Source organism: Mastigoproctus giganteus, chromosome 12 (genome assembly GCF_048544385.1).
Source record: "Mastigoproctus giganteus isolate SK-2022 chromosome 12, ASM4854438v1, whole genome shotgun sequence".
Classification (NCBI taxonomy): domain Eukaryota; kingdom Metazoa; phylum Arthropoda; class Arachnida; order Uropygi; family Thelyphonidae; genus Mastigoproctus; species Mastigoproctus giganteus.
Window position 1 is genome coordinate 23,805,370 of NC_143586.1, and position 23,473 is coordinate 23,828,842.

At 36.4% G+C, this 23,473-nt stretch overlaps 1 protein-coding gene across 1 annotated transcript in view; it reads right to left on the reverse strand.

Annotated features, from left to right (window-relative positions):
* LOC150076786 (uncharacterized) overlaps positions 1–23,473 on the reverse strand; it is an 82,151-nt gene that overhangs the window by 22,581 nt on the left and 36,097 nt on the right. Inside the window, exons 10-13 of the mRNA XM_090386653.1 lie at positions 20,936–21,075; positions 14,692–14,810; positions 4,789–4,911; positions 1,834–1,977 (exon numbers count right to left, since the gene is read on the reverse strand). Coding sequence (XP_090242779.1) covers positions 1,834–1,977; positions 4,789–4,911; positions 14,692–14,810; positions 20,936–21,075 — 526 coding nt within the window. The remainder of the gene's footprint in view (positions 1–1,833; positions 1,978–4,788; positions 4,912–14,691; positions 14,811–20,935; positions 21,076–23,473) is intronic.

Genomic DNA, 23,473 nt, shown 5'->3' on the forward strand with positions numbered 1-23,473 from the left:
TATCACAGACTAAGTATTGCCTCTTTATCCTCAAAATAAAGGATAAGAGGATATGTATTGAACTCAAGGGGATATATATCAAGAAAAAAAAAGTCTACTGTTTCTTTATTACCAGGGTAGATAAAACATTTTGAGTGGCCCTTGTATCAGGGTGTCACAAAATTTCTTTCTCACAATGTAAAGTTTATTTTATCAAACAAGAAATTAATCTGCAAAATACAGGCTATCATTTTCAATGATAGCCTGTATTTTGCAGATGGATGACTTTGATCCATCTGTGTGCTAGAAGTTGAATTTGGCTCTGATATCAATCCTTGGTTTTTAACTGGACTGGAACAAACTGTAGTCAGATGGATAGTATGATGTCTGGGCTGTATGCAGAAGAATTTCAATGTCGTCCATTTCCTGGATTTCTGCCTGGGTCAGTCATCATGTCAGGTGAAAATCCAGAAATGGGATAATTACTGGATTTTTGGTTGATCAAAGCTGGGTAGAATGCTTCAAAACTTAATGTATGTGGTCCAGTTATTGACAGTACAGTTTGACATTCATAGCACAACCCTCTGGGACAAGTTCAAAGTACAGAACAGCCCTGAAGTTCCAAACTCACATAATCTTGTGCTCGAGGCAATCTCGTCGAACCACCGGTTGAAGCTCTTTATTGCAGGGTTATGCAGAAACATCCATTTCCCATCACAGGTTATGATCTGCTTCCAGAACTAGCCATCAAGGGGTCTTGATGACTAGTCAAGCAGTTGTTTACAGACGTCAAATCATCACTGGGCCTGTGCTTCAGTCAATTTATGCGGATCTTGTCGAAGTTGTTTACTGACAAAGCTAAGTTTGTGCAAGTGGCAAGACTGTGTCTTTGGAAGAGCCAAGTGCAGCCAACAATTCGTGTGTACTGGAATGTGACTGCCCCTCTAGTATAGTGCATAGAGCCTTGCTGTGCACAACAAATGGTTGTCCTGAGTGAGGTTTGTCGACAAGGCTTGTGTCTTCATTGTTGAAGTGCTTAAACCAGTTTGCTGCTGTTCATTTATTGACCACACCTTCAACTTCACATATTTGTTCAACAGCTGCCTTTCACTCAAGCGTTTTTTCCAGAAGAATGTAGAACTACTCGAATTGCAATTTTGTCATCACAGATTCTCCTTACTGCAGTTAACCTAAGTGAAAAAAATAACACAGCTAGTCATAAGTGCCTGGAAACATGCTTCCAATGATATCAAACGTGTATAAAAAAATCAACTTTAGTATAGCAATATTATCAACAAATAAACCATAAATTTGTGAGAAAGAACTTCTGAGACACCCTGGTATATGATTACAGCTATGTAAGGTGGCATCTTCCTGAACAATAGATGCCAGAAATGCAGATAGTGAGTGTTGGAAAAGCTCTTTGCTGAGAGTAGTTAATGAATTCACCATAATGAATTGAAAATTTTCAGTCCCCCCCCCACCATTTTGGCAGCAAAGCTAAATTTTACAAATCATTAATGTGGTATGACCATTTTCTACTCTTTACACAATGATTGCTTCTGATATCTCCATATCAATTGTTAAATGAATGGAAAAAATTGAATCTCTAACAATTATATTTAGTTTTTCTATTTTCAAAAATGACATAAGTAGAAATATTTTTTGATAAATAAAATAATAGATTGCAACCATACTTGTATACCAAGAGGAAACTTGTATAGATGTCTCGTATAAGTTAAACACAATATCTATCTTTCAAAAAACAATCTAATAAAGCACAATTAAGGCTGCTAGATAAATATATGAATGAATGTATGGAACATATACACTTTTAAATCTATTTTTGCAAACCTGAAGTTGTCTGGAGATGGACCAATTTTCTTCCTCTCGTCTCCGTCTTAGAGATGATTCCATTTCTTTTCTTTCTTCTGCTCTATGTGCTCTCTCTTGAGATAACTGAAGCATGACAGCTTTTTGTTCTTGTATAATGGAATCCTAACCATAATGAAAAAAAGTAATTTACAATGTAAAATGATAAAGATGCTACTTCATTAATCATTTTAATCATAATTCTAACAAATAATGAAACAGTTATAAATAACCAGCAAGAAAATTATAAATAATAGCACTCAGCTAATAATTAGCTACACCCAATGGTCTATTTAGTGTGTATATATATTTTTTCAATACAATACATTGTGTTTTGAAGCAGCGCAGTGACAGAAAATTATCACATACAATAATGTACATCTTTTAGTTATTCAGAATATGTATAAGCTAAGGATTTTATGTCTAGTTACATTACAATAATTATTCCACCTACTCAAAAACCTTCAATTATTTTGCAAATATCAAAATAAAATTAACAGTTAATGGCACTAGTAGCAGTAGCTGTTAATTTTAATTAAAATAAGTCCATATTCAAACAAGTATCCTACAAATCCCATGATAGCTTCCTTGGACTCAGGGGAAGTCCCTATAGACTGGAGGTGTGCAAATGTATCACCAATTCACAAAGGGGGTTCAAAAGGTGACAAGTAAATATAGACCTGTTAGTTTAACTTATGTTCCGGGGAAAATAATGTAGTCACTGGTTAAAGAAGCACATCTAGACAAGACTGCAGTAATACTTAAGACCATGCTTAATACTTAAGCATGGGTTTGTTAAAGGGAGGTCTTGTTTGACTAATTTGATTGGATACTATGATGTGGTCACAAAGGAACTGGATGCAAAAAATAATTTTGATATCATATACTTGGATTTCAGGAAAGCATTTGATATTGTTGCACAGGGAAGACTGCTTTACAAATTGGTGGTATGACATTAAGGGTAAGTTGCTACAATGGATAAAGGGATGGTTGAGTGGGAGAAGACAGAGAGTGGTAATCAACAGACACTGCTCTTCACGGGCAAATGTTATTAGTGGAGTTCCCCAGGGTTCGTTGCTGGGCCCATTGTTGTTTTGTGTATTCATCAATGATATTGATGAAGGTATATCAGGTTTAATGTCCAAGTTTGCAGATGATACAAAGGTTGGCAGGATGTTAACAAAAGTAGATACAGTATGCTACTCTAACTGGATCTAGATAAGTTGGGCAAATGGGCTGAGAAGTTGCAGATGAAGTCAAAAATATTTCTACTTATGTCATTTTTGAAAATAGAAAAACGAAATATAATTGTTAGAGATTCAATTTTTTCCATTCATTTAACAATTAATATGGAGATATCAGAAACAATCATTACGTGTAAAGAGTAGAAAATGGTCGTACCCATTAATGCTTTGTAAAATTTAGCTTTGCGGCCAAAATGTTGGGGGAAACTGAAATTTTTAAATTTCCAGGTAACCTGGGATTATAACTACTCTCAGCAAAGAGCTTTTCCAACACCCACTCTACCTACATTTCTGGCATCTATTGTTCAGGAAGATGCCACATAGCTGTAATTGACAAATGCAAAGTACTGCATAGGGGGTAGCAATAACCCAAGAGAAATGTACCAACTGTGTGGTACTACACTCAGGGAATTGGAAAGTGAAAAAGACCTAGGAGCAATTGTGCAGTCAGAAGTTTGAAGATATGAAGTTTGCTGAGCAGACAGGCAACCAGGGCAGATCATGGAGTCTTGTAACAATACATAGGAATTTTGCAGCAGGGACAGGGAGGTAATTAACCCCACTATACAAGGCAATGGTCAGGCCACACCTTGAGTACTGTGTACAGGTCTGAAGGCTTCATTTTAGGAATTATGTAGGGTTGCTAGAATGAGTACAAAGAAGGGCAACAAGATTGGTGAAAGATACAAAGGAGTGCTCTTACCAAGAAAGGCTTAAGTTCTGCAAATTGCAGCGCCTGGAGAGTAGGCACATGCGAGGCAATCTGATCGAGGTGTACAAGGCCTTGAATGGGTTGAGCAAGCTGAATGCTGATGGGATTCTTCCTCTTGCTCAGATTAAGAACCTGTGGGGGGGCATAGATTCAAATTGAGGAAAGACAGTTGTAGAACAGATGTGTGGAAATTGGCCTTTAGTCAGTGGGTAGTTGATTGGTGGAACAGACTTCCATCTTTTGTTGTGGAAGTTGATAGCCTAAATAAATTTAAGGCTGAGCTGGACAGGCATTTGGAATGGGAGGGTTTTTTTTTTGGCTGATGCTGCATAAGCTTGCTTTCTTCCATCGTATCCTCTACTAATGCTAATGCCAAATAGAGTGGCATAATTACTCATAATTTTTTGAAGAAGCCTGTAGTGGGAATTAAATAATGATTGCAGTGCACTTGGTGTAAATTCTTCAAGGACTCTATAATATCCCAGTGACAATGAGGTATTGTAACGAAATGGCTCTTACAACACCACAGTGGCAACTGGGGTATTATAAGCGCCACTGGTAGCAGCTAGCATATTTAGCTAACGGTGACTAGTGGCATATGAGAAATGAATTTTGCTATTCATTCCCCATATGCCACTGGTTAAAAACTAGGAGTTCAGATCATTACCAATGCAGTTGGAAGGATTTTATTATTCACTTCCCATATGCCTCTAAATACCAGAGAATGAGCTAGTAAAAATGGATATTGAAAACAATATGCTTATAAACTTCATTGTTTGCACTTTGATCACTCATACCAATTTTAAAAAATAATTTTCAGATTTAAAGTAGCTCTTTGAGACATTCTTTAAACTTATACTTTTAGATTATTATTATGGGTGAGCTAATGAAATTCCACAGCTTTTATTTTCTTAACAAATGTGAAGATGTGAATTTTAACTAAAATTTGTACTTTTTGAAAGACTGCATATTTGTTTATACCTTTGCTTTCTGTAACTTTTCTTGCTGTCTTTCTAATTCTTCTTGAAATTGCTTTTTTTCACTTGTCAGTGCTTTTTGTTGCACTTCCAACTTGGATTTCTGCTGTTGAAGTTCCCATCTTTCCTATACATGAATAAACAAAAAAAAATTTCTAAGGTAAGCTTAATTAAATATCATTAAATATGTAATGGAACTTATAATACTTAAAGTTCAAATTAAATGTTATTCTAAGTGTTAAATTTATAAGACAAGATCTTAACTGTATGCTTCTACTTATCATGAATAAAAAAAAGAAAAAAGGTTTTTACAAATTTATATCATGCAGGTAAAACTAGATGCTTCAGATCATGATTCCATCATATACTGGGATGTACTCTTCTCATTTCAGGATAAAACAATTGTTAGATTATTAACTTCAAATTCAAATCCTATTAAGTAACTTCATATATCTATGCGACTACTAGGAAAACTTTATAATTCTGAAGCAACAGAAGAGCTTTCACAGTCAATAGTTCTTTAACCTTTCAGTGAGCATGCATTTACCATTACATGATCAAGTACCTCTATATTTTTAAAACCTTCTATTCAAAATAGAAGAAATAATTCAAAATTTCTTGTTCACATTTTGATGCTATCCTACATTTCAATCTATTATGAACATAACTGTGAACGATTCATTCCTTTATATTTAAATCATATTTTTAAATAATTTTATAAAATAACACCATTCAGGTATGTGCACTGTTTGTTTGAACTCACCTCTCTCTCTCTCTCCTTTGGGTACAACATAATTTGTTGCCATGGGAAGAAGTCAACACGCTACTAAGATTAGTGGATAGCGGCACTTGTGAAAATGAAACTAATGTGTTCTTCATAATTGGAACTGGAGTTGTTTATACCAGACTTTTCATTTTCACTAGTAAATGTGAAACTCCCACATTCTTCAGTACTGGCACTCATTGTTTACGTAAGCCAGTGCACATCAAAAATTCAAGCTGTTCTTAAAACATGATGATAGCGTATTGCCAGAATTGGACAGAAAGACCCTGCTGATTCTTAACAATGGTGTGTGTGTGTGTGTGTGTGTGTGTGTGTGTGGTATGGTTGTTTATTGGCGCATTAGCTGCTATGGCTATAGTGCGCCTATTCGTAGGAATAATATAAAATAATCCAGTTTAAATTAGTTTCAGTTCTGAAGCCTATTTATAAAAGATAATACACTCCAATTTGTTTTAAAAAGCAGAAAAGCTCGTTAACATTTGCGTCCTCTCCAATGATATGATGTAATGTCAATGGTTCTCGATGATTAGCCAGATTTTGAAGTATTGCAGCTCGATGTTGTTGATACTGTGGACAGTCAATCAGAATGTGTTTGACTGTTAGATATTCTAAGCAGTGTGGACACTGAGGAGGATTATTGCCCATTAGTAGATGGAGGTGAGTCAGATGGGTGTGTCCTATTCTCATTCGTGTGAGTACCACTTCTTCCCGCCGCACTGTCTGATTGCTGGAGTGCCAGAACTTTGGGTATTGTTTCAGCTGGAAAAGTTTGTTATTCGTTTGGTTATGCCATAATTCTGTCCACTGTGCATGGCATGCTGCTTGAATTAAGATATTATAATCGGGTGCTGGAATAGGGACAGAAGTTAGGTCTGAACTTGGACTTTTGGCAGATATATCAGCCACTTCATTCCCTTTTATGCCTGAATGTGCTGGAATCCAGCAAAACTTCACTAGTTGTTGACGATGATAAATCTGCAATAACAAACTCCTGATTTTCATTACAATATGGTGATTGTTTTGAGATGTATTCGCATTGCTTTAATTGGGCTGAGAGAGTCAGTATAAACTATATATTTTGCAGATGGATGTAGAGTAAAATTTTCTAGAGCTAACTGTATTGCATACAGTTCTGCTGAAAAGTTGCTATACTCAGGTGGAAGAGAAGCTGATATAATAGCAGAGGGAAACACTGCTGCTGCTCCAACAGTTGACAGAGATTTCGAACCATCTGTATATATTGGCAAGAAGTCAGCATAGGTTTGAATATGGTTAGCATGGAGCTGTTGCACAGTCACTGCCAGTAGGCAATTCTTTCCCCACTGAAGAAAATAGGTATCAGAGGTCTAGGTGTGGCCTGACCATCGCCTTATACAATGGAATAATCACCTCCTTATCCCTGCTGGAAAAATTCCTGTATATCATTGACAATACTCCATGAGCTACTCTTGCAGCCCGTCTGCACTGCTCAGAGAACTTCATATCTGCCTGCACAACCACCCCCAAGTCCCTTTCATTCTCTACCACTGTCAGTGTTGTACCACAGAGTTGATACATTGCTCTGGGGTTGCTGTTTCCCATGTGTAGTACTTTACATTTGTCAATGTTAAACTTCATTTGTCACCTCTCAGCCCATCTGCTCAACCTTTCCAGATCCTGTTGCAGCAGCATAGTGTCAGTAGTGTCCTTGACAACCCTGCCAACCTTTGTATCGTCTGCAAACTTGGACATTAATCCCGATATACCATCATCAATATCATTTATAAATACAGAAAACAATAATGGACCCAACACTAAGCCCTGAGGGACTCCACTAATAACATCAGTCCACGATGAGCAGTGTCCATTGATTACCACTCTCTGTCTTCTCCCCCTCAACCACCCCTTCAATGAAATTACAAGATATATTATGGTTTTGAAGGAACACAAAATGAGTTTATTGATGGTTCAACTGTTGATGATTCTGCTCAGGTGGCTAACAAACTAAATGAGTATTTTGCATCTGCATTTGCACGAGGAGTTATTCAGGGAGGGAATGCCAGAGCTGAATTAAACTCTGACAGTGAGCTAGATGATTTTGTAATAACTGAGAGGAAAGTGGAGGAGAAATTGTTGAAGATAAACATAAAAAGGGCACCGGCGGTGGATGGCATCTATACAGTTATATTAAAGGAGGCAGCAAAGGAAGTAAGCAAACCCTTAGCCATAATTATGAGAGCTTCCTTGGACTCAGGGGAGGTACCCATACTCTGGAGATGTGCAAATGTGACCCCAATTCACAAAGGAGGATCAAAGGGCAACACAAGTAATTATATTTAACCTCAGGGGCTCACATCTGGTGAGTATGGGCTTGGCAAACCCAGGGTCCTAAGCTGGATATCATCATTATTCTCTTTCTTGCTTTCTTGGTGATTCCCTTCTACTTCTCTTTCTTTCTTTCTCTCTCTCTCTCTCTCTCTCTCTCTCTCTCTCTCTCTCTCTCTCTCTCTCTCTCTCTCTCAGGGTAATGCAGGATTTTTTTTTTTTTTTTTTTTTTTTTTGGCTGGTGCAGCATAAGCCTCAGGCTTCCTTGCACCATATGGCTAATAATAATAATAATAATAATAATAATAGGTCAGTTGAGGAAAGGTGGTCCATGGTGGATGAGAGTAATTCTTTATCTGCTGCCTATTGTGGAGAGGAACATTCCAGTTCTGTGATATTTCAAGGAGCTGTAGGCCAGCAGGTTGGATTTTACTTGGTTTATTTCTATAGAGATTAACTAGTGGTTGATTAAAAAGGTATGGCTGAATAGGATGCGAAAGGCAAGTCTGTATTTTGGCTGCATATTTAAGTAGTAACATTTTTCTACGAAGATGCAAAGGGGGCTCATTAGCTTCAATGTATAGACTCTGAGTTGGAGATGTCCTGTATACACGAATTGTAATCCATAGTGCATTATGTTGAATAGGATCCAGCCAGTGTAGCACACTCCTTCGGGCAGAATCATAAACTGGAGCACCATAATCTAAACGGGATCTAATCAGTGCTCTATATAAGAGCAGCAAAGTTGTACGATCTTCTCCCCAAGAGAGGGCAGATAAAGCTCTTAGCATGTTGATCTTTTTAAGACAGGCAGTACGTATTAATTTAACATGCTCAAAGAAGTTGAGCTTACTGTCCAGGATTAGTCCCAAGAATTTCATATTGCTGGCAATCGGAATGGTGGAATTTGAAATCCGAAGTTCAGGATCTGCATGCAATTTGCGCTGACAGCAAAAGTGGATCGCAACTGTTTTCTGTTGGGAAAGACGATATCCATTGAGCTCAGCCCATTTTTGAACTTTATTGAGGGACATCGGCAATTGCCTTTCGATAGATCTCATGTTCTGAGAATGGCAAGAAATAGCGAGATCGTCAGCATAAAGGTAAGCCTCTACAGTATTTGGAAATACTTTTGTAATGGAATCAATTTTAAGGGCAAACAAGGTTGCACTCAAAACTGATCCTTGCAGTACTCCTTCTTCCTGCGAGAATGTAGCAGAAAGGGAATTTTGATATCTCACCTGGAAAGATTGGCTCTTGAGGAAGTTCCTAATAAATATGGGTAGGTTGCCTCGTAGACCAAGATTATATAGGTCACTGAGAATGCCATACTGCCAGGTAGTATCAAATGCCTTCTCTATATCAATGGAGACCATGACAAGGTGTTCGTTTTTCACAAAGGCATTGCGAATTTCAGATTCCGCCTTGATCATCAGATCTAGGGATGACCTGTTTTTGCGAAAGCCATGTTGACAATTACTCAGTAGATGTTGAGTTTCAATGATCCAAGTGATTCGACTATGGATCATTTTTTCAAGAATTTTACCAAGGCAACTTGACAGAGATATTGGTCTGTAACTATTAGAACTGGAGGGATCTTTTCCAGGTTTCAAAAACGCCAAAACTGTAGCTTGGTGCCAAGAGGTTGGATAAATATTTTCCAGGAAGATCCGGTTAAAAAAGATTAGAAGCAGTTGTAAGTTTTTCTCATCGAGATGCTGCAGCATGACATAATATATGCCATCTGGCCCAGAGGCACTGTTTCGTGTTGTTCTGATGGCCTGTAAAAGTTCACAATATTGCAAAAGCTGATTATATGGAAGTGACAGTGAGGTTCGAAAGTTGATAAGTCTCTGTTCGGTGGCAGTCTTAATTTTCTGGAATTTTGGAGTGTAGTTTGATGCAGCCGATATTTGAGCAAAGGTTTTGCCCAAAGCATTGGCTATATCTAGAGGAGCAGAGAGTTCTTGCCCATTGCAGGAGAGAATTGGGGAAAGAACAGCTGGAAACTTCCCAGAAAGCTGCCTAATTTTTTTCCATATTAGTCTGGAGTCAGTGTTCCTATTGATAGTTGATGCGAACCTAGTCCAAGAATCTTTCTTGGCCTGCTTTTGAATGTAACGCGCCTTTGCCCTTAGTTTCTTGTAGCTAATTAGATTAGCTGTGGTTGGAGATTGACGGAATAAATTAAATGCTTTATTTTTTTCCTTCTTTGCTTTTAGCATTAGTAGAGGCATTTGATGCAAGAAAGCAAGCTTATGCAGCATCAGCCAAAAAAAAAAAAAAAAAAAAACCATTTCCATTTCACCCCTCTGTTCGTTCAAAATACCTGTCCAGCTGAGCCTTAAACTTATTTAGGCTATCAACTTCCACTACAAGGGATGGAAGTCTGTTCCACCAACCAACCACCCGCTGGCTAAAGGCAAATTTCCGCACGTCTATCCTACATCTGTCTTTCCTCAATTTGAATTTATACCCTCTCAGGTGATTATTCTGAGCTAGAGGAAGAATCCCATCAGCATTGAGCATGCTCAAACCATTCAAGGCTTTATACACCTCTATCAGATCACCTCGCTGGTGCCTAGTCTCCAGACACTGTAATTTGCAAAACTTAAGCCTTTCTTCGTAAGAGCACCCCTTTATTCCATTCACTAATCTTGTTGCCCTTCTCTGTACTCGTTCCAGCAGCTCTACATCCTTCTTGAAATGAGGCCTCCAGACCTGTATACAGTACTCTAGGTGTGGCCTGACCATTGCCTTATACAAGGGAATAATCACCTCCTTATCCCTGCTGGAAAAATTCCTGTATATCATTGACAATACTCCATGAGCTACTCTTGCAGCCCGTCTGCACTGCTCAGAGAACTTCATATCTGCCTGCACAACCACCCCCAAGTCCCTTTCATTCTCTACCACTGTCAGTGTAGTACCACAGAGTTGATACGTTGCTCTGGGGTTGCTGTTTCCCATGTGTAGTACTTTACATTTGTCAATGTTAAACTTCATTTGCCACCTCTCAGCCCATCTGCTCAACCTTTCCAGATCCTGTTGCAGCAGCATAGTGTCAGTAGTGTCTTTGACAACCCTGCCAACCTTTGTATCGTCTGCAAACTTGGACATTAAGCTTGCTATACCATCATCAATATCACAATATCACTTTTGTGCACTCTTCGTTCCACCAGTAGTTGAAATGCCGTCGGGACGGGGGATTTGATAATTGAGTTGAGTACTTAGTTGCAACTAAAAGGTGGGATGTAATATAATCAGTAATGGTTGGCTTTAAAGAATTTCCATTTCCTGCAAGGCTGTTGTAATTGTGGTTGTGTAGTCAACAGATCACAAACAATTGGAAAATGATCACTGCCCATGGGATCATCCAGAGTGGACCATTGCATAGCTGAAAACAGTATCGGGGAGCAAATCGATAGGTCAATGGCAGAAGTCTGTCCATTGGGTAACTGTATATGGGTGTGCGAGCCACTGTTAAGAAGAGTGAGGTTTCTTTTTCCAGTAAAGTTTCAATCAGTCGGTCGCGTCTGTCTAATTTAGATGAACCCCATAAAGGGTGGTGTCCATTGAAATCCCCTAACAGGCAGATAGGGGAGGATAGCTGTAATAAAAGTTCTTTAAGATTATAAGAGTAAGCATGATTTGGTGGGAGATAAATTGAGACTAGAGTTAATGCAGTCTGAGTAATCAGACGCACAGCAACAGCTTCGATTTGGGTTTGGAGAGTGATCTGCCTAGCTGGAATCCTTGTACTAATTAAAACAGCTACACCACTATGAGCAGAATCGGATGTATTCCGATCTCGCCTATAGACTGAATAGTTTTTTATGGAAATGGAAATTTGAGCAGTTAAATAGGCAGGCAGGCAGAAACCAACTGGAGAGTAGCGATTAATTAAGTAACGGATGTCGTCAATGTTTCCACGAAAGCCTCTGCAATTCCATTGCAAGATGTTAGACATTACTTGAATTTAGAAGAAGCTGTACCTGACGTGGCTGTCTTATGGCATTCTGGCTTTGGTTTGTCTCTTTTTGGAAAGGAAGGACGACCAGTGTCCATCTCTTCTTCTGCAAATATTTCCAGAACTGGATCTTCCTGTTTGGATGGGTACTCTGCCTCCATCGATGTGTCCCGAATAATCTTTTTTGAAGTCGAACTATCATTATTTGTAGTAGTGACACTCACTGGCGGAGATTGAGATTTTACTGGTATTGTGAGAGGCGTATTATTTGCTTGGTCTGAGTGCTTAACGGCACTGGACTGTTGCTGAGAGAGGACAGCCCGAGCCCAGTCAGAGATGGAAGTGTTTGAAGGAACGGTAACATCGGTTTGTGTGGCAATGGTTTGATATTTTTTTGCAATATTGGCATAGGTATGGTTAGATATACTGGGTGCAATTAATTTTCTTGCCTCCTGATAACTAACTCCGTTTTCAACTTTATATTTCACAATTTTTTTCTCTGTTTTCCATCTCTCACATATCTTAGAGTAGGCCGGATGGTTGCCTTTGCAGTTGGGACAGATCATTTCTTTCACCGAACAATCACTTTGAATGTGATCAGAGGATCCACAGTTGGGACAAACTGGGTTGCTTCTGCATGTCGTTTGAGAGTGGCCATACTTTTGGCATTTATAACAGCTCAACGGATTGGGTATGAAAGGACGAGTGCAGCAAAGTAGATAGATATCCAGCTTTTACTGATGAGGGGAGGCTTGGACTGTTAAAGGTGAGAATGATATTTCTGGTAGGTGGGAGAATATTGTCTTTTTTATCATAATTCTTTTTACAGCAATTACATTTTGTTCCTGAAGCTCTTCTTTAATTTCTTCCTCCATCATATTCATCAGGTTCCAACTAGATATTACACCCTTTGATGTATTTAGGGTTGCATGTGGAGTTACTTTCACTGGAATACCAGTGAAAGTTGTCTTTTTTAGTAATTTTTCAGAGTGTCTGCCATTTATAGTTTCAACAAGTAAGTCTCCTGATTGCAGTCTCTTAACCGTCTTGGGAGACCCTGCAATACTTTCCAGGTGTTTTTGGATTAGAAAAGGGGATAGCTTACTGAGAGGCTGGTCAGACAGTGAGTGCATAATTAAGAATGTAGGTAAGTCTGTCGCCGAGGGATTGGTTTTCAACCTCTTTGCTTTCGACGAATCGTGGTCATTTTCTGTGTTTGGCCGACAGCTCGACGGCTCTAAAGTTGGAAACATACTTTGTTCCATGTTGGCTCCTCTTAGCCCCTGGCAGATGAACTTTTCTGCCAAGGTTACCGGCCCCGCCACGGGGAGGCAGGAGCAGTAGTAAGTGGTTAGTAGTAAACTGGAAGAAATAAAGAAAGGTGCCTTTCCTTTCTTGCTCTGTACAAGTGTTTTTGTAACAAGACCTGTTTTTAAATGAATAAATTTATTAACGTCAAGAACCTAAACTAACTATAAATCACTTTTGAGAAATCGCAGTAATAGCACAGAGAAATCGCTCAGTCACAAATCGCTTGGCACCCGGGGCCCTTAACAATGGTGTATATTATGTTTAATGAAAACATATTTTTATTTATATATGGCCAAACTTCTTCATTAACAAAATAATTTATGATGAAAATTGAAAGGAAATGCAATAATTGAAAAATACTAAACGTTTTCGGCACTCTGACATATATTTTTTTTTTTGCCAAAAATGGCTGCCTTGGTGCTCTGCAGACATTATGTGCCCGCTGAAAGGTTAATTTTATTTTCTAGAACAATTCCTTTGTTTTCTAAGTAAAATTAAATAATTTCATGTGTGACATATATGATGCCCATGCATCATTGCCTGTGTGTGATTGCATTTTAATTTTTATCTGTGCAAAATAAAAACAGATCATTTACTTTATACAGTTCCAAACCTTCTACTTTCCTTCTGCATATGAATAACATAATGCTGCTATATAGAAAATAAACACAAGAGTAACATAAGTAAATAAAAGTCCACAACTAAACAAATACATACTAACTTTTTACCACTTCATATCAACAGTCAGCTGTAACTTTGAGCAAATGAACACTAGTAGCATTACATTCAGAATGCATCATGTGGACATGCACAACGTAAAATGAAAACTGAACCACAGTACCAATAAGAAAAAGGAGAGTTGAATATTGTGCACTTATGGATTAAGCTATTCACAGGAAAAATAATCATTATACTGTTAAAGACACACAGGGTTTAACAGAGTATAGTCTCATTTTTTTTTTTTTTTTTTTTAAGAAGCATTAGCAACTAAGGCCATATTGCTCCGGGGATATGCGGTGGTCATTCCCTGACCTTTCCGCATCCATCCGTATTTGGTGGTCACAGGTTTGAACCCCGGTCTAATCAAGAAGCGTGTGCTATGCACTATTGCTCCTGCCCACCTGGCTATGGAGGTGCCAACTCATATTTTATAACAGGTAAGACACACTTAAAATATTTAAAATCCATTAATTACAATAAAATTAACTTAATTACTTTTATCAGTCACATGGCAAACTTTTAAAAGTCATATTTTACAGCATGTATATGAATTAGTGGAAATGTAGGGATCAATACAAATGTTGATTAACATTTAAATAAACCAAAATTTCAAAACTTTTGTGTTCAATTAAAATTCTTTGTGCTGTAATGACTGGCAATTTGTTGTTTCTGTTTTCTAATACCATTTCCTTCTAACACAGCTTATATAATTTCAAATTTGATAAAATTACACTGAATCTTTTAAGAAGTTTTATTTTGAAGAGTAATAAAAGTAATAATTTTAAATTCCCAATAGGAAAAAAATTACAGCAACTTACTTCCTCAAGATCTTTAGTTTGCTGTTGCATCCTGTTCTCGAGCCTTAAAACAAGTTGTTGAAGTCGAGTTCTTTCTTCTTCACTTTCGTCCAACTGTCTTTGCAGTCTGCCTTCTAACACTGTAAGAATTCAAACGGAATTTCACCTAGTTTAACAATCTTTGTGAATTTATATACTGATAATCCATGATAGTATTGAAAAGAAGGCTGAAAATACTGAAGTAATCACAATAAAAATCATTAGTTTCAATTTAATAAAAAAAATTACTGTAACAAAAAACATTAAATTTCTATAATTATTGTCACTGTGAATATAAAACAAAATAAATAAAAACAAGAATAACCTGACAAATAGGTGGTTAATGAGATCTGAGAGAAAAAAAAAAGAACAGAATTGTTAAAAACAACTGTAGAGAAAAGTAAAAAGAAGATGATTCATAAATATTATTTCTTTGTCTACTGAAACATTCACTGAATGAAATGACCCGCCCCAATCCTCATCTTCATATGTTTCCTTATTAGGGGCATATAAACATTATATGCCACTAAATGTGGGGACAGAATACCATAAATATTTAATGGTATAAACCCCTATATATGTCAAAACAGTGTTTATGTCAACGCATATGTTGACATAAATGCTAGGATGCAGTGCAATTTGACACAAAAGGCACATGCACTGGATATAGTGTAAGATTTATGCAAGAAAGAGATCCATGTAGCATAGCTAAAATTCCTCATCATCCCAAAATGTGGCTTTCCCTTAAGGATATTTCACAAAAAATTAATCATAATCTGTATAAATGGGACTTGAATCATTGAAAAATTACAATGTTAGAAGCCAACAAATCATTAGTAATAAATGTTTTCAACATTAACAAAAAATAATTTATTTGATGTTTTCCTTCCAACAAATCATTAGTAATAAATGTTTTCAACATTAACAAAAAAATTTATTTGATGTTTTCCTTCCAAATTTAAACCTCTAGTGAAAAACATTTAAAGAAAGTAAAATTTTCATATTTTATTCAAAAAACAAATGTTCTCTCTCTGCAAATATAAATTCCCACAATATTTTTAAAAAATTTGAGAAGATAACAGGCTCGCTCTCTCGATCTTTGCTAATTTCTATCCTGGCTGACAATGAATATTTCACAAATGTAATCCAGTTACCTAACATTATTTCAGAGTGCCTTTAAATAATTGTCTTTGAAAACCAAATAAAAACACTCATTATCATCATTCATTGTTGATTAGTGACAATTTTCTATATTTTCTAATTTTATCTTTGGCATTAGTAGAGGCATATGACGCAAGAAAGCAAGCTTATGCAGCATCAGCCAGAAAAAAAAAAAAAAAAACACTCCCATTTCAACCCCTCCATTCATTTCCAAATACCTATCCAGCTCAGCCTTAAATTTATTTAGGCTATCAACTTCCACAACAAAAGATGAAAGTCTGTTCCACCAATCAACTACCCGCTGGCTAAAGGCAAACTTCCACACATCTATCCTATAACTGTCTTTCCTCAATTTTAATTTATGCCCTCTCAGGTGATTATTCTGAGCAAGAGGAAGAATCCCATCAGCATTGAGCAGGCTCAAACCATTCAAAGCTTTATACACTTTAATCAGATCACCTCGTAGGCCTAGTCTCCAGACACTGTAATCTGCAAAACTTAAGTGTTTCTTCATAAGAGCAACCCTTCGTTCCATTCACTAATCTTGTTGCCCTTCTCTGTACTCGTTCCAACAGCGCTACATCCTTCTTAAAATGAGGCCTCGAGACCTGTATACAGTACTCAAGGTGTGGCCTGACCATTGCCTTATACAAGGGAATAATCACCTCCTTATCCCTGCTGGAAAAATTCCTGTATATCATTGACAAGACACCATGAGCTACACTTGCAGACCATCTGCACTGCTCAGAAAACTTCACATCTGCCTGCACAATTACCCCCATCTTAGGTCAGTACATTCATTATCTTCTAATTACCTTTCATATTTAGCAATAAAAGTGATTTTCATTAGAGAAAAAAAAAAGTTTTATTATCATAAACAATTTAGTTTAGTAATTCTCAACTTTCTATTCCCCTTTTTGAGCAATATCAAAATCAGCTACCATTCTGTGACCACCTCTCTCACTACTCAGAATAAGTTTAATAATTTGTTTTCACTTTATTATGGTTTGGTTCTGGGAAGATTCCTTAATCTGTTATGTGACTGTTTTTGTGCCCATTTTTACCTATGCCTCCAGAGCGTGGTGTGCAGAAAATGCTAAGGTTGAATGAAAAAGGCACCTTATTAGTGGCAATGGTTTGCTGGGGATAACTCATGAGTGTCAGATTGTCTTGTCTGATGCCTTGTGTGTTATTTCTAGTAAGTTGCTTGTTTTCTTGCTGATTATTTTAGCTGGTCTTAAGTATTTTGCTATAGAAGTTTTGGGCATCTGGTCATGACTGGTTGGGAGGGTGGTGGATAGGTCCTGTGAATTTACTGGTTGAAAGGAGACACATCACTGTTGAGCCAGTTTTCATATGGCAGACACATTGGAATAACTCTGAGAAAGAAACTTATGCCTTTTTGCCCTCCATCTCAACTGTGGATTACAGGCATAAGCCCTGGCTCCAATTTGGACTTGAAGCCTGTTTCCTTTTGGCTGGACATGGTTTGGGGTCTAAGCTTTGTCAGCTAAGATTGGCTGAGTCTGGACTTTGTGAATGTGGGTATCCCAAGACTGCTCTCCAGGTTAAACTTCACTGTGGCTTGTTTTGCCAATTTATGGTCTCACCTAAAGACTGAGACTCTTATTTCTCTATGAGGACAATTTGTCTTCTTTATTTGATACTCAAAGATCTTTAAAGTGTTCAATTCTTTTGCTAGGGCTATTTTTTGTAGGAGGGATAATATGCTAGATGCCATCTGGTTTTTTTTTTGGCTAGGGGGCCTGTAACAAATAAAATATTGAAGATTGTGGGCTGCAAGACCAGTTCCTTACTGCTGATTATGCATTTTTTGAAATAAAACTTAATTTTTGTTATCTATTCATATTTACAGTTTTTTTTACATTTAATAATTAAATAAGAAAATCCAACAATTATTATATAATGCTAAACACATTCCTATTAAATGTTATAATAACATTGCTAAATTATGTGGAAGATAAAAACGCAAGAAAGCAATACAGAAAACTGATGTGAAACTACATTTTGTGAAAAACTAAGTTCTAAAATAGGAGAACACATGAGTAGCTCTGTGGCAATCTCTTTAAGTAGGATTTTTCTGTAATTGGGTTCAAAATGAACACTGAATATTCAGTTTTTTTTTTAACTGAACCAATGGTGTAATGGATAAAGCAATTCGCTCTATTGCTTTAATTTCTGATTATACAGGACCAAATATGAGTAATGACAGACCTGTTAACTTACCTTCTCTTCCAGACAACAAATGGAGTCACTGTTAAAGAAGAAATACAAGGCCATCTACATTGTCTTGTATTTCTTCAATATGGAAACAATAATTTTGTTTAATCATATACTTAGATTATTTTGATATTGTTGATAAAAGATAAAAGACTAGCTTAAATTCTGTTACAAATTGGAACTGTTGTATTAATTGCAAGTTAGTGCTATAGATAAAATGATAGTTATCAATGGGCACTGTTCTTCTTGGATTAATGTTATTATTGGAGTCCCACAGGGCTGGGTCCATTATTGTTTTCAATATTTACTAATGATATTGAAGCCATATCAGGCTTAATGTCTAAGTTTGCAAATGGATATAAAGGCTGGCAGAGTGGTTAATAAGTAATCAGGGTATGCTATTGCAACAAAATCGAGAAAAATTAGGCATGGATTGGCTGAGAAGTGGCAACTGAAGTTCAGCATTCACAAGTGCAAGGTATTTCATATGGGTAGCAGTAATCCAAGATTAACAAACCAGCTGAGCTGGTATGTTAAAGATTTCAGGGTAATTTTACAGTCAGATATGAACTTCTTTGAGCAGTGCAGACAGGCTGCCAGGAGAGCCCATTGGATTTTGTCAAGAATTTTTCCAGCAGGAATAAGGAGGTGATTATCTTGTTATACAAGGCAATGGTTAGGCCACATCTTGAGTACTGCACACAGGTCTCCGGCACCTCCGTAGCCAGATGGGAAGGAGCAGCAGTGCGTAGCACATGCTTCTTGATTAGACTGGGGTTCGAGCCCGTCACCACCAAATACGGAGGATGCGGAAAAGGTCAGGGAATGACCACCCCATATCCCCGGAGCAATATGGCCTTAGTTGCTAATGCTCCTAAAAATCAAAAAACAAACAAACAAACAAGCATACAGGTCTGTAAGCCTCATTTGTGGAAGGATGTGGATTTGTTGGAGAAAGTGCAGAGAAGAGCAATAAGACTAGTGATGGGAATAAAAGTGTGTTTTTACAAGGAAAAGCTTCCATTATGCAAATTACAGTGTCTGGAGTTTAGAAAGCTGTAAGGAGATCTGATTGAGATGTTTACAGTTCTGAATGAGATCTGATTGGTAAGCGCAATGCCAATGGAATTCTTCCCCTTGATCAGACTATACACATGGAGGAACATAAATCTCATATAACTGTTTATTATTATTATTATTAATAGCCATATGGTGCAAGGAAGCCAGAGGCTTATGCTGCACTAGGAAAAAAAAAGTTCCCGAGTTACCCTGTGAGAGAGAGAGAGAGAGAGAGAGAGTCAAAAGTAGAAGGGAATCACCAAGAAAGAGAAGAATGATGATATCCAGCTTACGAAGAAAGTATGCTCATGTAAAGAAAGTATATACCAATTAACACTTATATACTTTCTTTACAATTCTTTCCCCCCCCCCCCAACTGAGAATTTAGACAGTGGAATTTTTACTGCTTGCAATTTTCAACAATAAGTAAGTACATTCATGTCTGAAAATGTATACAGGTAGTTCCTGACTTTAAGAGCTAATTCTTTCTTTGCGTGCACTCGTAAAGCGGGAATTTATTTCCCATAGGCAACGTTAAAAACAGAGGTTACATTCTCAACAATAAAATTAGTTAGCTAATTAGTTTATGTTTAAACAATGATTGATTTATCCAAAAGAAATGAAAACACAGCCTGTAAAATCGAGTAAATTAAAATTTAAAGAAATTATTTATGACTTACAAATGTTAAAGAATGTTTATTCTTCATCACTGACTAAATGCACACTCGTTGATCACTCATTGTTGAGTCGGCACTCGTTATTGGTTTGTTACACAAGGAGTAGTCTTCTTTAGAAACTTCAAGAGGTGTTACAAGATAATCTCTTTTCTTTATAAATTTCACGATAGTATGCATAAGCATTTTTAATGCACGTCATTAAAAAGGAATGAAGCACCAATAAGCATTTTTAATGGCACACTTTAAAAATGCTTATTGCAACTAACTAACATGATATGCACAAGTAAGACTGCAATTAACACAATTTGTGGGGTGGGGGTAACGAGTTTACGAAGCTTAAAAAGAAAAGGAATGAAGAGAAGATTCTGAAAATTTATTTGTATTTTATATGATTGAAGATTTCAGTGAAGGGGAACTCATTTCATCATAACACTGTAATGTAAAAATCCACACAATTCCAGGTATTGATATTTTCACAAATGCAATAACATTGAGTTTACTACCCATTTATAATTGCTTGCACTAACAGAAAAGCCCAATAAACCGGAAAGTGCAAATTATTTTTATTGTTTTATGGTAGTAACCTCCAGAAATGTGCTTTAGAAAAATATGAACAAAGGCATTCAAAACTGATTCTTATAAGAGAATATATTATAACGATGAAAGTGTAGTGCATTTTAATGATTTGAATTGGTAACTAATACAATTTACATTATAAAAATGACCTTTTAGAGAGATAAATAGCTTAGTTATACTGCAAAAATTAACTTCCGAGGTCTTGGAACAAATAACTAAAACACAATGTGTTATTAGATTCACATTACGATATTTTCACGATACGATGGTCTCTCTGAAACAGATTAATATCATAAAGTGGCGTGCACTATATAGTGTAGCTACGCACGTGGTTTCAAATGTGGGATTTACGAATGTTTAACATTCATTTTTGGCAATTAATCTTCATATTTTCGATTTTTTTGATACTCGATACGTGAAAAAAAAAAAAAAAAACCCGGGAACTGCCTGTACTTTCTTATTATAAGATTTAGTATTACTTCTAAATGTGATTAGTGTACTAGATACCACACCTTTCAACTGTTTATCTTTCATGTCCAAAAGCTCCTGCCTCTCCTTCAGAGACCTCTGCTGTTTGTCATCTAGTTTCTGTTGAAGGTCTTTCATTTCACTTGCTCTTGCTTCCAGCTGTTCAGTCAAGTCATATAAAGATCTGAGATAAAAAATAAAATAAAATAAACCTGCAGAAAACCATAAAAACTTTATGTATAAGGAGCAAAAAGCAATTTTATATACATGGATAATTATAAAAAAATTATGGAAAATCACCTAATGAAATATTGAAAATGTATAAATAAAAAACTCACTTAATATTATTTTACCATGGCCTTAAATAACAAACTTTCTGAAATCACATCCAAACAATATTTTGAATATTGTTTTCTGTCAAGTTACTTGGTTCCCTTTCTACTTGAACATGAACAGGCATTAAACGCAAGATAACAGTTTATGTTATTATGCTTTGTGTAATTCTGTGTCATTGACAATAACAACTAACCTTTATGTAACAATTATAAAAATTTCATTTCTATTAATTAATTAAATATAAACTAAATAAAATAAACTACTAATTAATCATCAGATAAATTTATATTTAGTAAAATATAAACCTGTGCTTCACTTAACTCCTGTTTTATGTTACCTTTTTGCATCATACACTATTTATTTGCATTCCACTAGTGAATTTGAATTTCCTTCTGCATGGAAATTTGCTCATATCCAATCAATACCAAAAAAGGAGTGACAAATCTTTCTCTCCAATTATATTATCTTATTGCACTTATTTTAACCCATTCAAAAGTGAAGAAATTCACCAAACAACTCTTATCCTATCTTGAAACCTTTCAACTGATTAACGATTGGGCTATCTTGGCCCTTGTTACTCACCCATTCATGGAAATGTCTGGAGAAAATCAAGCTGTTGCAATCAACATTTTTAATGCTTTCAATCAGGTTTGGAATAGAGGCCTTCAAAGCAAGCTTTTATCTTATGGTCTGCCTTACCTTCTGATTTTTGTAACTGGATAGCTAGTTTCCTCTCTGACCACTCACCGCACATAATGGTAGATGAATATTCCCCAAGGTTGTTCTATTCTTGCATCCACTCTTTCCTTTCTGTATATTAATGACCTTCTCTTACTGACTGGAAATCCCAATCGTAGTTTATCTGATGATATTAAACTACATTCTACTTTCTGGTTTGAAAAATCCTGCTGTACAAGAACTAAAACATCTCAAATATTTGTGAGTCCCCTGTAGAAGAAAGATTAAGTAACTTCAGTCCTAAAACTCAAAAATTCTCACAAAAAAGTCTCTAGCTCTCATGCTCATCTTCCATAACAGTCAGTTCTAGAGGAAAGATTACATGTTTTTAAGTTTTCTTGGCATAACCCATGTCACATATACTGCTTCTTCTTCAACAAAAAACAAGTTCTATCTATCACTTACAGCATTACTTTTCCTCTAAACAGCTTCTAACTCTGTACAAGCAAGAAAGCTACCCTACCACAGAATATCGTCTACATATTTAAGGTTATACTCCCAGAACCTTGCTTAACTTGATTGTATGCAAAGGAGAACAGTCAGATTGGTCCATGATCCCACTCTTATAACCTCAAGCCATTCCCTACCACACAAATGTTCAATTTCTGTTGCAAGCATTTTCTGCAAGTATATCCATGGACACTGATCTTCCAGTTCTGACTTGGCATCTGTAATTCCACTTCTTTCTTCCAAACCACTTCAAGCACGTGCATCAGCTGGCTTCAAACAAATTTTTAATTTATTTATCCCTTCTACTTCTGTTCTTTAGAATAATCTTCCTGTTCATATACTGTAAATGATAATCTATAGAATTTCAATTTCAAAATCAGAAAGTGTCCTCTGTTTTCTCAATCTACATATTGTACTACTATGGTATCAAATAACTTCAGTGTTTGGGGTCACCTTAAAAAAAAAAAATAGCTCATATCAGCATAGTATAGTTTTTCATACCACATCCTCAGTGAAGGTTACAGGCAACCAACAAATGCCAATGGCATATGCTTCTCGGGTGACACACATAAGAGGACATAAATATACACTAAAAAAGGATAATTTCAGGATCGATGTGTGAAAATTTGCTTTCAGTCACACAGTACCTGAATATTGGAGTAAATTTCCTTCTGGTGTTGTGAAATGGGTATAGTATGAAGAAATTTAAGGAAGGATTAGACAAATTATTAGAGGGGATGGACAGATGTAGTTTTTCTTTTTTTTTTTTTTTGGCTGATGATATATAAGCTTGCATCATTTGCAACTATTAGGCACATAATGCTTGAATATGTTTTCTCTAATGTGAAAACACATCCAGTCATTACAAGTTGTCTAAGTACAATACACTTTTTTTTGTCTTTCTTTCATACTAGACACAATGAATTATTTACTGCTACTGCTGCTGAATTTTTTAATCTGACCATTATGTCTCTCACATCTTAACATTTATAAAATAAAGAGAAAGATCCCACAATCTTTTACATGGTTATATTCACCCAAAGCTAAGTTTTTTGCAA